Source organism: Xenopus laevis, chromosome 8L, assembly GCF_017654675.1.
Source record: "Xenopus laevis strain J_2021 chromosome 8L, Xenopus_laevis_v10.1, whole genome shotgun sequence".
In the NCBI taxonomy this organism is placed as follows: domain Eukaryota; kingdom Metazoa; phylum Chordata; class Amphibia; order Anura; family Pipidae; genus Xenopus; species Xenopus laevis.
The window spans coordinates 69,312,878-69,327,316 of record NC_054385.1 but is presented as its reverse complement, the minus strand read 5'-3'; the positions used below and the strand labels follow the sequence as shown (position 1 = coordinate 69,327,316).

General features: G+C 41.9%; 1 protein-coding gene across 1 annotated transcript; it reads left to right on the top strand.

Moving 5' to 3' along the window:
- Positions 1-6,534: 6,534 nt before the first annotated feature.
- ttc9b.L (tetratricopeptide repeat domain 9B L homeolog) lies at positions 6,535-12,771 on the top strand. The gene is made up of 3 exons (XM_018230225.2): positions 6,535-6,976; positions 9,796-9,978; positions 11,194-12,771. The coding sequence occupies exons 1-3, from the start codon at positions 6,610-6,612 to the stop codon at positions 11,286-11,288; spliced, it is 645 nt and encodes a 214-aa protein (XP_018085714.1). The 5' UTR covers positions 6,535-6,609; the 3' UTR covers positions 11,289-12,771.
- Positions 12,772-14,439: the final 1,668 nt, after the last annotated feature.

The window sequence follows — 14,439 nt, the reverse complement described above, 5'->3', positions numbered from 1 at the left end:
ACCTTTGAAAATTGTATAATACATATGTACTGTATTTTTTATATGTATGTTTGTATATATATCCTTTACATGAATGCAGTGCGGTAGCTGACTTTCTTTTTTATTATCCCATGGCATGTCTTGTTAAAATATTATTGTGCTGCAGTTATTACTAACCCATTGCATTGGAAGGAGAAGTCATTTTCTTCTTTAAAGTCACGTAGTATTTTGCAGATAAAAATAATAAATCAATTATCTGGTGTTTTGGGGGGATGTTTGAATTATGTTCTGCTGATATGTTAACTTTCTGTTTGTTGTAAGTGTCCAACTGGTATGCAGAACTCACACTGTGAGAATATTAATATATATTTATTTTATTATTATTGTTTAGCATTTGTCTTTCTATTCAGACAGTTAGGATTTCTACTTTTCATACCCACTTTTTCAACCTGAAGTTAGCGAATAAGATTGTGCTGAACATAATTTTCACCTATTGTTTTTTTTGTTATTTCTTGCACTAAACAGGGCAAAATCTATAAATAAAGTGATATTCTATGCTAGGTTTCTACAAACAATCAAAATAAATTGCCAGTTCACTGAGCAGCTTCAGTATAAATAAACCCCACCCTCCCCCAGCTGCAGCCTGTTAGGAGCAGCTTATTAAACAGAGGGCTTCTCAGTGGCTAGTGCTATGTTTTGATTGAACCCTGGCACTCAGGGCCGCCATCAGAAATGGATGGGCCCATCCACATTCTTTATCTGGGGGCCCCTCCATGAACATAAGCATGAGTATTTGTCCAGCCCTTGTGTACTTCATAGATGTGTTTCTCTGTCGTCTAAGGGGGGACTCAGGGAACAATGGGGTTAAGCTCCATCCTCCAGGAGGCAGGACACTTGGTAATAATTGAAAAGTGGCGTGCCAGGTGTTGCTTAACCACGCACACTGCATCTTACCATCAGTTTTTTAGTGTCCTGCTACCAGGAGGATGGACACCCCACAGTCGTGAGGGATTTCTTCGGTTAGCATTTTGCTGACATCAGGGGTGATACCTCAAACAGGGATACCTGTGGTTGGCTGGTTAGCCCCTAATGCTTTAGTCCACCAGGGTCAATTCTCTAGCCTTTTGGCTATATCCGACCACCCAGACACATACCTGCACCAACTATCGAGGGCAGAAGGTCTGGCCGGTGTAGATGGCGGGTAAGTGCACAGTGTTACACTCTACAACTTCCTTATGTCCCACTGTACTGGCGACAGCCATAGGAGCCCAAACTGCCCCCCCCTCTCAGGAGAAGTGTCTCCTTTGGGGGGGGCATTACTCCCGCGCTTCTCTCTTCGTCCCTCCCTTTAACTGTCTAACTGTCTGCCGTCTCTGATACTCTGGTACCTGGGCATCAGTTACTCTTCTCCTTATCCTATGGGGTCAGCGGCGTCCTCAGGTAACATACCACTAGGAGCGGGGACCGGAGAAGGAGAGTCCCCTCCACAGCGGAAATTACCTATTTTGCTTGCAACAAATGCAATGCCAAAATTCCAGGGGGGCAACAGGAGCCTCTCTGCAATACCTGCTCTAAGGGGTAGGTTAGGTCTCATGCAGGGGTTGACCACAGCACACCAGCAGCAGCTGCAGGGAGCATGGCACAGGAGGGCACCTCTCAGGAAATAGCATCACGTCTATCATCTGAACCCCCAGAACCTTTATGGGCGATTCAACAATCTCAGTCTTTAGCCTCACTACAGGGACTCCCTGCCATAGCAGACCATCTAGGGAAGGCTCTAGCTAAAATTAGCCATTAGCCCACACCAAACCCAATGAAGACTTAAAGGGTGACTCTACTCTTATCCCCTCAGACCGTTCGTCCCTTGATCAGCCCTCTTCACAATCTGAGGGCAAGCTTCCTCCCTCGGATGACTCTTCAGAAGAGGAAGAGGACAACCATGATGCTATCAAGGACAGAGACATTCAGCATGATGTCGATGGCATTATCAAGGGGGTACTTGAGGTTTGAAATATTTCTCAATCACCCAAACAACAGGGAGAAACTACAGGTTTATTTTAAAGACAACGCAAGTCCTCAGTTTGTTTTCCACAGCACGAACAACTCCTTGGCATTTTACAAGACGAATGGGACTCTCCTGAACGGAAGTTTCAGGCTACAAGAAAATTTGCAAAGTCTTACCCTTTCCCTAAGGAATTGGTCGACAAGTGGTCAAACCCACCAGCAGTAGATGCACCAGAGACTTTCCAAATCTACTACATTGCCTGTCAATGATGCTGCACCCTTCAGACCGGAGACTGGAAGGATTTCTAAGGGCTATCTATTCTTCCTCTGGTTCAACTCTACGCCCTTGCCTAGCATCAGCATGGGTATCCAGAGCCATCCAAGCCTGGTCGGAGTCTCTCCTCAGGGATATCCAGGAAGGAGTACCCAGAGTGGAATGACTCTCTTCAGTACAAGCAATAGTGGAGGCGTCTTCCTACCACTGTGATACCACGTTAGATACATCTCAGATCACTGCAAAAACCTCAGATCTGTCTGTAGCAGAACGCAGAACGCTATGGCTTAAGAACTGGTCAGCAGATAATAGTTCAAAGAAAACGTTAACTTCCCTGCCCTTCAAAGGTCAGCGATTATTTGGTGAGGAGCTGGAGAAAATTATCTCCCAGGCAACAGGGGGGAAAGAGTACCTTCCTTCCACAAAATAAGGTAAGAGCTTCTACTTTCACAAGACGATGAAAGTTTTTTACTGGACGATTTCCACGACGAAGCAGTTCACCTCAACGCTCACATTTCCGCTCCAAAATCAACGACAAGGGCCATACCCCAAATAACAAATCCAATCCCAAGTCGTCAGCAGACAAATCCGCTTCAACTTGACAGGGCACGCCCTCCGGTGTATTCGGTTCCGCGAGTATTCTTCTGATGCCTGGGTTGACAAAATAATTTCCAAAGGCTACCACCTGGACTTCACAAACGTTCCGCCTAGAAAATGTATCATGTCCAGAGTCCCCTCCAGCCCATACAAGGCAAAGGCATTTTTGGAGTGCGTATCCAAGATGGAGACAAATCGAGTAATTGTCCCTCACGGACAGACAGATTCTCAGGGTTTTACTCCAATCTGTTCATTGTTCTGAAGAAGGACGGGTCCTTCAGACCGGTACTCGATCTTAAAAAACTAAACAAGTTTATACGGTCAGTTCGATTCAAAATGGAGACCCTATGGTCCGTGATCCGAGGAATGGAACAGGGGCAACTTATGATGTCTCTAGATATCAAAGACGCTTATCTTCATGTACCAATATGGCCCCCTCATCACCGCTTCCTGTGGTTTGCCTTCACAAATCACCACTACCAATTTGTCGCGTTACCCTTCGGACTTTCATTGGCACCCAGGGTATTCACCAAACTGACGGCGGTGACAGCAGCAACCCTACGATTACAGGAGATCTCTGTGACACCCTACCTGGACGACTTGCTAATAAAGGCCAGGTTAGTAGAGAAAGCCAAGGAAGACCTGAATCGGGCGATCAAACTCCTCCAGACCTTCGGCTGGACCATAAACTGGGAAAAATCCAACCCACTTCCCAGCCATCAGATGACTTTTCTAGGACTAGAGTTCGACACTGTCACACAGTTAGTCAGCCTTCCTCTGGACAAGATGAATAAGATCAAGAAGTGCAATCACTGCTCTTCAACCAGAGTCCAATGATCCGCAATGCAGGTGCTGGGACTGATGGTGTCGGCCATAGAGGCAGTACCATTTGCACAGATACATCTAAGGCCTCTTCAGGCCGACATACTAGCGACATGGAAAGGGGGGGGTCATTATCTCAACCACTCTTTCTGAAGAGTCCGACAAAGGAAGCACTGAAGTGGTGGTTACAACCAAACAACCTAGCCAAAGGACAATCCTGGGCTACTCCGGATTGGATTGTGATAGCAACAGATGCCAGTCTTCAAGGCTGGGGAGCAACATGGGACAATCTTTCAGCTCAGGGCCAGTGGTCTCCAAAGGAGTCCAAAATGCCAATAAATATCCTCGAGTTAAGGGCTCTGTTTGAACCACTAAGTTCAGTCTTGGACACCTGGCTCACTTGGAAGGTGGTTTTCTTACTGGCGATTTCATCAACCAGAAGGGTGTCAGAGTTGAGTGCACTATCCTGTGAACCTTCGCTGTTAGTTTTTCATAACGACAAGGCTGCACTGCGTACAGTTCCATCATTCCTACCTAAAGTGGTGTCATCCTTTCACGTAAATCAGGATATTATAGTGCCTTCCATATGTCCAAACCTTAAGAATGACAAAGAACGTTGCATAGTCTGGATGGGGTCAGAGCACTTCGATGGTACATAGAACGTTCAAAACCCTTCCGCAGATCCCAATCTCTGTTTGTGATTCCATCAGGACTACGAAGGGGACAGGCGGCGTCAAAGATGACCATCGCTAGGTGGATCAAAGAAACAATCAAGCAAGCCTACCTATCCAAAGGCAAGACTCCACCAGAGGGAATCCGTGCCCATTCCACAAGGGCAATGGGACCCAATCGTTCCCTGTGTCCCCTTTTTGACTACAGAGAAACAGATTTAACGGTGAGTAACAAAAATCCTGTTTTTTTTACCACAGCTATTACGATACAACCCTATAAATCATTTTACTGTAAAGCACAACTATAGAGGGAATAAGCCCTGCAACTGCTGGGCCCAGGAATTTTAGGAGGCCCAGTAGGACTGATAAGCAGTTGCAATATATGTTTATGGAAAATATCTTGTTTACAAAGTTTAGGGGTCCAATAACTAGTCATTCCACTGATGAAAAGTAAATGCAGAAGATAGCTCATATTATGCAATAAATACATTCCAATATAAACCGCTAACTGTGAACAAGTGCAACTGCAATATCTAATTGCATAATGCCTCCTGCCTTCCAGTTATTGTAGAATTACCAGCATTTATGACTGCCATAATAGTTGTAGTGCAGCAACAGCTTAAAGCTAATGGCACAGTAGAAAATCTTCTAAATTCTCCTATCTCCTCAATGTGGTACAGCATTGGTGTGTCACCTTTGCAGACAGAATTGCCTAGTGAGCTACTGTAGTGATGGGCAGGTCAACAAATTGTCAACCCCCACTGACAGGGCTGTACTATATATAGACCCCTGAGGGCCTGTGCCTAGTGTGGCACGATTTTGGGGGCGGTTCGCGGGGTGCCTATTTTTAATTTTTTTGAACCCTCCCCATCCTCCGCCATGGATTTCCATAGGGCATCTGATGACGGAGGTGAGGGGTAGGGGGTCCGTGGAAGAACGTGGAAGTGAAATCACGCACGGGGCGCTGATGTCACTTCCACTGAATATGGAGCGTGACATCAGCGTGCCGACGTGTGACGTCAACGGGCACAAAGTAGGGCCGTGTTTAGGTCCGATGCCCATGACCATAACCCTCAACTCTGCACCCACATCCGACCCTAACCCACCACTCTGCTTCCTTTTTTTATACCCGTGCCTGCCCCGCCCCCCCCCATCTCTGACATAATGGCAGGGGCGGGGAGGGCAGGTGCTTGTCTATAAATAGGCACCACTGGAAGCAGAAGCGGCACATACTTAGGTGGCAGGAAGAGCTCAGCCTGAACCCGTACACGGCCCGAATTTCTTGTGCGTTTGGACCCGAACTTGACCGGCCCACTGGTTTAATGACTCATACACGTGTTTGCTTGTGTGTACCCATGGATTGAATCTTTTACCAGCACAGGGGAACACGAGCAACATTGCAGCATTGTATTTTCTGTCTGACTTTACTTACTGTGACACAGGCAAGTGCACAATACAGGTGCAATTCATCAAGTTGCCTTTCACCTGTGTTCAGCTCTTACCTGCGTCACAGTAAGTTTAAATTAACAGGAAATGCAGGGCTGAGTTTCTTCCTGTGTTTCCCTGTGGTGAAAAGTTCCATCGCAGGGGAATGCAGGAATAAACACTTGCGTGTATAAGAAAAAGAGTCACAGACTGTTCATCCTTAAATTATGTTGTTTCTTGCAAAGCTTTCCCAAATTACCTGAGGATCCCTGTTCTTAACTACCATGCATAGTACAGATATGGGATCTGTTATCAGGAACATTTGGAATCCGGGGGTTTTCCTAATAAGGAGACACAAATTGTGCAACACATACAGTATCTAATCAGGTTTGCTCATTAATTTGAGTAAAGGTATACAAAATATTTATTGCACAGCATTGCAGAATATGTGTTAATAATAATAATAATAATAATAATGATAATAGTAATGATGAGCCTGTCTGAAATGTTTTGTTTTCTTTTTACATTTATGTTCAGTGACCCTTTTACAGCACAATAAGTACTAATTTATCACACAGTAAGCCACCTTGACAATCCTCTCAATAGATTCTGCAAGCATTTGTTATTATAGGTGGCTGAAAGTCAGCATTGGGTAGTACAGTGTTCCTGTGAAGAGTTAAAAGAGGGTGATTTCAGCCTTGTGGTACCCAGAATGCAGTGAGAATTGCACTGACAGCAGCAGCTCTCTCCTCCTCCTCCTCCTCCTCTACCTCCTCCTCCACCCTCCCTCCCTTTCCAGCATCCTCAGCATCCTCACATCTCTGTGGCTCTTCCCTTATGCAAAGCAGCAGATATATCCAGAGAGACCAGGCCTTGGGATACCCCCAGCATGGGCCGGCAGTAAGGGCAATGGGAGACCAAAAGACTGGCATTGGGGGCTTAAGGCTTGCTCCCAGCCCAGAGCCAGAGATGGATGGCAGAATCCAAAAGGCTGTAGAGTTCAAGGTAGAAGGAAATCGCTATTACAAAGACAAGAAATTCCGAGATGCTATTGGCAAGTACCACCGGGCTCTGCTAGTGCTGAAGGGCGTCCATGAAGAAGGGGAGGATGGGAAAGCAAACGGCAGAGAAGCAGCAAGGTTGACAGATGCTCAGAGAGTCCGGGTGGAGGCCACAGAGATTGAGTGTTATGACAACCTGACTGGTAGGTGGGGATGGAGGGAAGGAGGGGAGGGGATGCTGTGCATGGTCACTTTGCTTACTGATGTGAAAAGAGCAGAAAGTGATACAGTGGGAGTGGGGGAGTCACAGGCATGCATATTAACCCTTTAAACTCCAAAGTAGTGTAAAGCAAGGAGAGACAGATGGGTGCCATAGTGGTGATATTGACACCTGCACAATCTAATTTATAGGTATGAGAATACAATATGTGCCCAGAGCTCCCAAACATCTTTCACCATCTAGCAGGACAGACAAATTGCTGTATCCCAGTTACGTTTGTTTCTTTATCACCCTGCAGTGGGATGGGCTGACTCCCTATTCTGTTCCAGTGTTACTCTGCAGTAGGGCATCCACTTGCCATAATTCTATCTGTGATATGCACTCCATATTATCTGTCTTCATGCAAGTCATACAACCAAAAGTGGCCTACAGTATATTAAAAAACTAGGTCTGTAATCAGTAATTAGATTTTAATCCAGGTCTGTGGTATAATATGTAGAAAATGTATTTATTGACAATGCCCAGCATTACATATATCCTGTAAGTAGTGTGTAATAACAGAAAAGTATTGTGAAATAATTTGGGAAGAAAGGCTCTTATGCCACCGACCTATTAATCATGGGGCACAGGACAGTTCGCACATCATGTCACTGCAGTATTGTGTCAAAAGGTACCTGTGCCCAAGGCAAATACCTCTTCTTCTGGCTAGCACTCAGCCCTCTCCCACCTGCTGCAGTAGCCACCCCAACTACCACCACCCTCATTCCGCATACTCCTACCATGGACTGTTACTGCTCTCCCTTTGTAGCTGCCTATCCTGCCTATCCAGCTGCCTATTCTGCCTACCCCTAGTCACTGAAAATCTAACTTGCCTGTACTTATGGTACCAGCACTAAGAGCATTAGCTGACTGTGCCTCAAAATGGCAGTAGACATTACAGAACTTGTCATCAGAATTTTCAGTTGCAGGGAAATAAATTCTGCAGATTACACTCTGCTTTTTGCTGGGCTACATCTCCTAGAATGAAGTGAATTTCCAGATGGAAGCACGTGAACTTTAAGATACAGAGCATGCACAATGAATTGTATTCAGCCCATCTAATCTACACACAACAGTTACAATGAAAGACACATTACAGCCAGAGGCCCCCAAATCAACAGAAATACATTGTGTCTCAAAAAAATGTTCATCCCTAAGGGTAGGACTCCACGAGCGATTTTGTAGCAATCCAACGTGTCGCATGCGACAAAAATAAGGTAAGTAATAGAATTGTCGCAAGATGTTGCAGCGCTGATCCGACGCGATCAACGCTGTGACACCATGCAACAATTCTATCTCTTACCTTATTTTTGTCGCAGCGCGTGTCGGATCATGACAAAATCGCTCGTGAAGTCCTACACTATGACTAGTAGAGGGAACTTTATAGAATAGAATTGCATAAAGTATGGGAGGGGCCTAATTGGCCTTGTTAACACCTGGTAAACCAGAAGCAAAGTCCAAAAACTCCACTCCTGTTGGCCAAGTCACATAGATTGCAATATATGGAAAATCAATCCCTGTTTTGTTTAAAGGCTAAGGTATTTTTAGTAGTTTAAGGCACAAAACGTCTTTAATATATTGATAATGGGTTGCGTGCAGAGGACCTCTTGTATTTGTCTATATCCAAAAACTCCACTGTATGGGTTATTTGGTCACAAACATCACAAGAGTCATGAATATTCAGTAAATTATATTCTTATAAATGGGGCTTAGTGAAGTCATTTCTGTCAAATGATTTACTAAAACATGTATATTATAATGTGTATCCTTTTGTAAAATTAGAAGATGTTAAAAGTCACCTTGGAGTTTTATTACCTGTATAAAAGCACTCAGCCTTTGGCCTCATGTCTGACATAGATGTGGAACTCCTCCATGGCCTATAATATCTTTATATTTTACAACAGGGGCTACGTTAATTTCTATATATACATAAGTACCATGAATATCCTGTAAATGATATCCTCATAAATGGTGCTTAACTATGTCATCGGTTGTCAGGGCTCAGTGATGTCATTTGTGTCACGTCACTCACTGGAACTTGTGTATTATAATTTATAAAGTAAAATATGAGAATATTACAAGTCACTTTGGAGTTCCATGACCTGTATAAAAGTATTCATGCCTGGTATATATATATACACATACACATACAGTAACCCATAGCAACCAATTATATGTTTGCTTATAAACAGGTAACCTTATAAATAGGTAACTTACTGCTGATTGGTTGCTATAGGAACTCTAGTAAACTTTGCACCTTATAATACATAGCCCAGGTGGAATCCATAAGTGGCAGAGCTCTTTTTTAACCGAGAGATTTTTCCAGTGGGTGCAAAAGAATTATTTTATCATTACCTATTACCTATATAGATAATACCTAGAGATGCTTTAAAACCAGTTGCACAGTTACAGTGATTTCCATAGAAATAGTTGGTACAGTAATTCTTGTGTAGCACAAAAGTTCAGGGAAAAGTGCAAATCATTTTCAAATATTATTTTATAGGCAACCCCAATAAAAGGGGATAAATCTGATGGTACTGCCATTAACATGGTTAAGACACCATAACACACATTCCCTAAATTGCTGACAGTTTTCTAGCAGACCTGAGGAAATTCTCTTTATACTGCTTGCACCCGTGAAACAGCCTGTGTGTCTGTAATAAGCTCATATTATTTTAAATTGAATCCCAGACAGCAGCAGGTGATAATTACATAGAACCGCACCTAAATCTTCATCCCACCTCTTTCTCCATCTGCCCACAGCCTGTTTACTGCAGTCAGAGCTGGTGAATTATGAGCGGGTGAAAGAATATTGCCTGAAGGTGCTGGAGAGACAGAACAGCAACTTCAAGGCCACCTACAGAGCTGGCATCGCCTTCTACCACCTAGGGGACTATGGCAATGCCCTGCTCTACTTGAAGGAAGCCAGAAGGAGGGAGCCCTCAGGTAATTTACTGCACAGGGACAGGGTTGCCACCTTTTATAGAAAAAATATCTTTCTTTACTACTAATATCTGGTTTCAGGCATAATTTTTATAATAACAACTGATGCTGTAAGGATGTCTGCATAGGCTTCCCCAATACATGTAAAGGGAGGGTGTGTAATAGCAGCAAAACAACCATTTAACTTACTTTTAATTTCCTCATATATACACAGAGGCCCTGATTTCTGATATGATAATAGGAGTATGATATAGCATGGGAGCTGGTACTGCATGTTGCCCTATGGTCAGCACAGTGTGATATGTGGATGTGTTTTCCTTCACTGATATACAGTAGTTATGCTGAGTGACATATACAAACAGAATGAGGAGGAATATGCATTTTGTTAAGTCATGATTTTTTTTCTATAGACTAGTTTTGCTAGGGTAAGTGAGCCTACCAAAGGGAATGCAGTTGTATTGAATCTGCAGAACAAAAAAAAACAATGATGAATCAATTGCAAATTGTTTTAGCATGCCAATGTCAAACAGTCTCATACTCAAAAGTCATTTTATTCTAAGAGTATATGATATGTATATATATATATCTTATATATGTATTATATAGTATTAGGGTTATGGTTTTTCCAGATTAGAAGTGACTGTTATGCTGGCCTTACATGGGCCAAATAAAAGCTGCAGACAAACTGAGTCGGCATCTTATCGGCCCGTGCGATCGATATCTTGCCGAAAACCGTTGATGCAGTCCGCGATCCGACCGCCCATGTTGGCTTCATTATGATCAGATTGTTGGGCCCTAGGGCCCATGATCGGATCAGCCCGATTTCGCACACCTCAGTGTGGGCATATCGGAGAGAGATTTCGCCAAACGAGTGGATCTCTATGTGTATGGCCACCTTTAGGGATGGTTACTGACTTTTACTGTTCTAATAAAATACAGTTTGGTCTTCTAACACTCGGCATCAAATCAAAAGGAATGCAGAAATAGAAATGATATAACCCCAAAATAAATAGGAGCCTTTGTCACAAAAGGAATAGGGAATGGGGGAAAAGGATGGCTTTATGTCAAATCATTACTTGTGACATTATTTCTTAAGAAATCATAATAAAATATTAACATATATATATTTTTTCCAATCTCTTGTTTAAAGTCCTGGCTCTTGTGTTTCATTGTGTTCCTGTATTCTGCTAGACTGAACCTCTCACTTCTCCGTTTTAGATACCAATGTTCTTCGGTACATCCAGCTGACAGAGATGAAGGTGCAGAAATCCAGCCAACGAGAGAGGAAAGGATTAAAAGAAGTTATTGGATAACAAGCTCCTTTCCTCTCACAACCTCTAGCCCTTTATCAGACTTAGGATCCCATCTAAGGAATCGAATGACCCGCTGAAATGTAAAGCCATGGCCAGCCACGCCAGCCTGTTTCAGTGTCCACCAGTGTATGAGGATACTGAATAGAATCAGGAGAATACCACTAGCCAGATGTCAAACCGTCAAAGTGTCTTTCTAAAAAAAAAAAAAAATCTGTCTTAAATCCATATTTCTCTTTTTGATCACATTGACTACCTATATATATATATATATATATATATAATTAATATGATAATATAAGGATGCTACTTTAAGATTTCTGCAACAGTTAATGACCACAATGATATTCAATAGACTTGGCAGTTCTTCTCTGTGCAAGCATATAATAGCTATATTATACATGGATATTCATGTCTCTCAGGTGGTCGTTCACCTTTAGAGTAGAGTGCTACCACCAGAGCAAATCACCCTTGGGTTTGAGGTAATAGCACAAACCCAGGCTATAGGTCCAAAATTGGCATTCCACAAATTATTTTCTAATTCGTGGTAAAAGTTTTTTGGCGTTTCTGGGCCCTTTGTCAAGCCTCAGATGGTTATTCTTGACCAAAATCATCCTTACTTTTTACAGAAGAAATGAAAGGCTGCCAATGCGTTTGCTTTTATGTCTTCCATTCGTTCCTATAAATAGCTGCCCAATGGTAGAAGTGCAAATTATGCCCCTAAATTTATCAGAGTGCAGAGCCAGGGAATAATTCTATTTTTTGCAATCTTTATATGAATTTAAATTGACATATATATAATACTAAAATATACTAAAATCTCTTATCTTTTACACAGAACGGATATAAACACAGACTTGGTTCAGCCCCCCTTTAACAGAGAGAAAACTCATCTTTGTACCTGCTGTCTTTAGTTTCCAGGTTCCATTTTTTATCCTTTCTCAATGGTAACAAAAATGGCAACAATGTCTTCGTGGGACATTTGTGATGTCTGTTGGATTTAAAACAGATTTATAGGCAAGGATGTTAAGATGGCATGTTAGCAAAATCTCATTACAAAGCTATTTTTGTATTATACAACATGATCAATTTGAGCCCTGATTGTGGCATAGCTAAAAAAAAATCCTCACTGGCTGATAAGAAAATCAATAGAAATGCAGGCATTCACCAGAGAAGCATCCCAAGAGGTTCATGCACGATTCAAATGAGTTTAGTAACATATTTGCTCATTAACAGCTTTGCTGCAGAGCCAGCAGTTTCTGGCAATTAAGTGTAAGCCTTACAGAGGCAGAAGTGTGTATCATAGATTTCTGGTGCAAATTAATACAGTGTAGAATGTCTGACTACTATTCCTACGTAAATGAAATTAAATGTTCTGGCTAGGTGAAACAATGCTGTGTTGGCCAAATAAGACTGATTTATCAAACCACCAAATGAATACTGGACTTTTGTTTTGTAAATAAAAATGGAAAATTTTGTTTGTGTACTTCCCCTCTCAATTCTTTTACAAACGTACCCTGTATAAATAGGTGGATTCATTCATTTCCTTGGGTCCTAGTTCTGTGTCCAGATTTTATAGATCTATTGACACCTTGACTCACTGAGCCCAGACAATATGATCTCAGGTGAGCCAAGAATAATAAAGAAGGTATTAGTTGACATTTAGTAAAGTACCACCAATAGAGCAGCATGTACCAAGATAAACATTTTTTTCAGTATATATATATTTCAAAATAACACATTTAAAATACTTGCCTGGTCTCTACAACGCTGATAAATAATCCAGCGTCTTAAAGTTCTGATTCTTCTTATTTATTATCATTAATTGGCAGCCACTAAAGGCCTTATTTATCACTGTTCAGATTTGTGTAGTTATAGAGGTTTTTTTCAACCTTGACTAAACATGGTCTCCTTGTTTATTAAAAGAATCCAAACATAAAAAGCACAATGCGAATAAAAACATGTAACACATAAGACAATGAAAACCTCAAAATGCTTGAGAATTCTTGCGTGATTACAAGTGAAAAAAAAGGAATGGTTTTACAATTTGATAAGGACAGCCCCATTGACTTCTACATGACCTTGCCAGCTTTTATACGGCAACTTTTTGTATTCGAGTTTTTTTGTGCGTTCTGGGGATAAAATAACCTAAGTGCCACAGAAAGTAGATTCTACAATCTGCAGCACTTCCGGGTTGGGGAGAGGAGGATTGACTTTTAAACCGCCTACTCCATCCCAGCTTGTTCCTCATCCCCTAGGCAACGAGCAGAAGGCGCATCCACTGGCCCCTGAGGCACGATTGCCCACTCACACATACTTGCACATGCGCACACCCACACATAAAATGCAGTTTGCCAAGTATACACACATATATGCAAACTTTTCTAGCTTTTTTTTATCTCAATGTCTGTTTTTTTTGCCTGAAAAAAATTATTTATTTCCATTGTAAATGGCGTATTCGATTACCACCGTGATTTTGATGCATTTTAGCCGTTTTATTACATTTTTAGATATTTTATTGCATTTTCAGTTCTGCGTACATGTTGTTCCCTTGTTTCAGTCCTTAAAACCGTTTTGGACAACCCAAAATAACCAGTCAGAACTCTGACTGCTGATTACACTAGGCAAAGTGTTGATTTAAGTAGTTTTATTGGATTTTAGTGATTTTATTGCATTCCGCACTGTTCTTTGTTACTTGTTTTTGCCCATGGAAATTGTGACCTCTATGTATCCATTTGGGTGCCTCAGTGCGCCACATAGTTTGGTAAATCTATACATATTCGGCATGTGTTTTTTGTTGGTACGTTGCAAAATGTTGGGCATATAATGGGGTAAAATGCAAGCTTTGTGACAAGTTTCAGAAATTTCATAAAAATTCAGCACAGCTTTGCAGTTTGGTAGTTTGCTGTAGAAAAATGTATTTACCCATTTTGGATTCGTCAGAATGTATACTTTCCAAAAATATATGGTTTTGGGGGGTCAAAATATATATTTTGTGTTTTTAATTTGCACCAAATGCAGTAAATGTGATAATTATTCAGTAGCTGAAGTGAGTTCCGGGACAAGTTGTATGCAATAACTTCATTTTGGGGTCTCTAAACACCAGATAATATGGCAATGCTATGCACAATGGGCATCAAACTGTTCAGTGGAC

Excerpts from the sequence above, each read along its gene's own strand:
- ttc9b.L (XM_018230225.2), top strand. The coding sequence starts at position 6,610 with ATGCAAAGCAGCAGATATATCCAGAGAGACCAGGCCTTGGGATACCCC. Across the intron at positions 6,977-9,795 it reads GTGTTATGACAACCTGACTG|CCTGTTTACTGCAGTCAGAG; the intron begins GTAGGTGGGGAT and ends ATCTGCCCACAG. Across the intron at positions 9,979-11,193 it reads CAGAAGGAGGGAGCCCTCAG|ATACCAATGTTCTTCGGTAC; the intron begins GTAATTTACTGC and ends TCTCCGTTTTAG.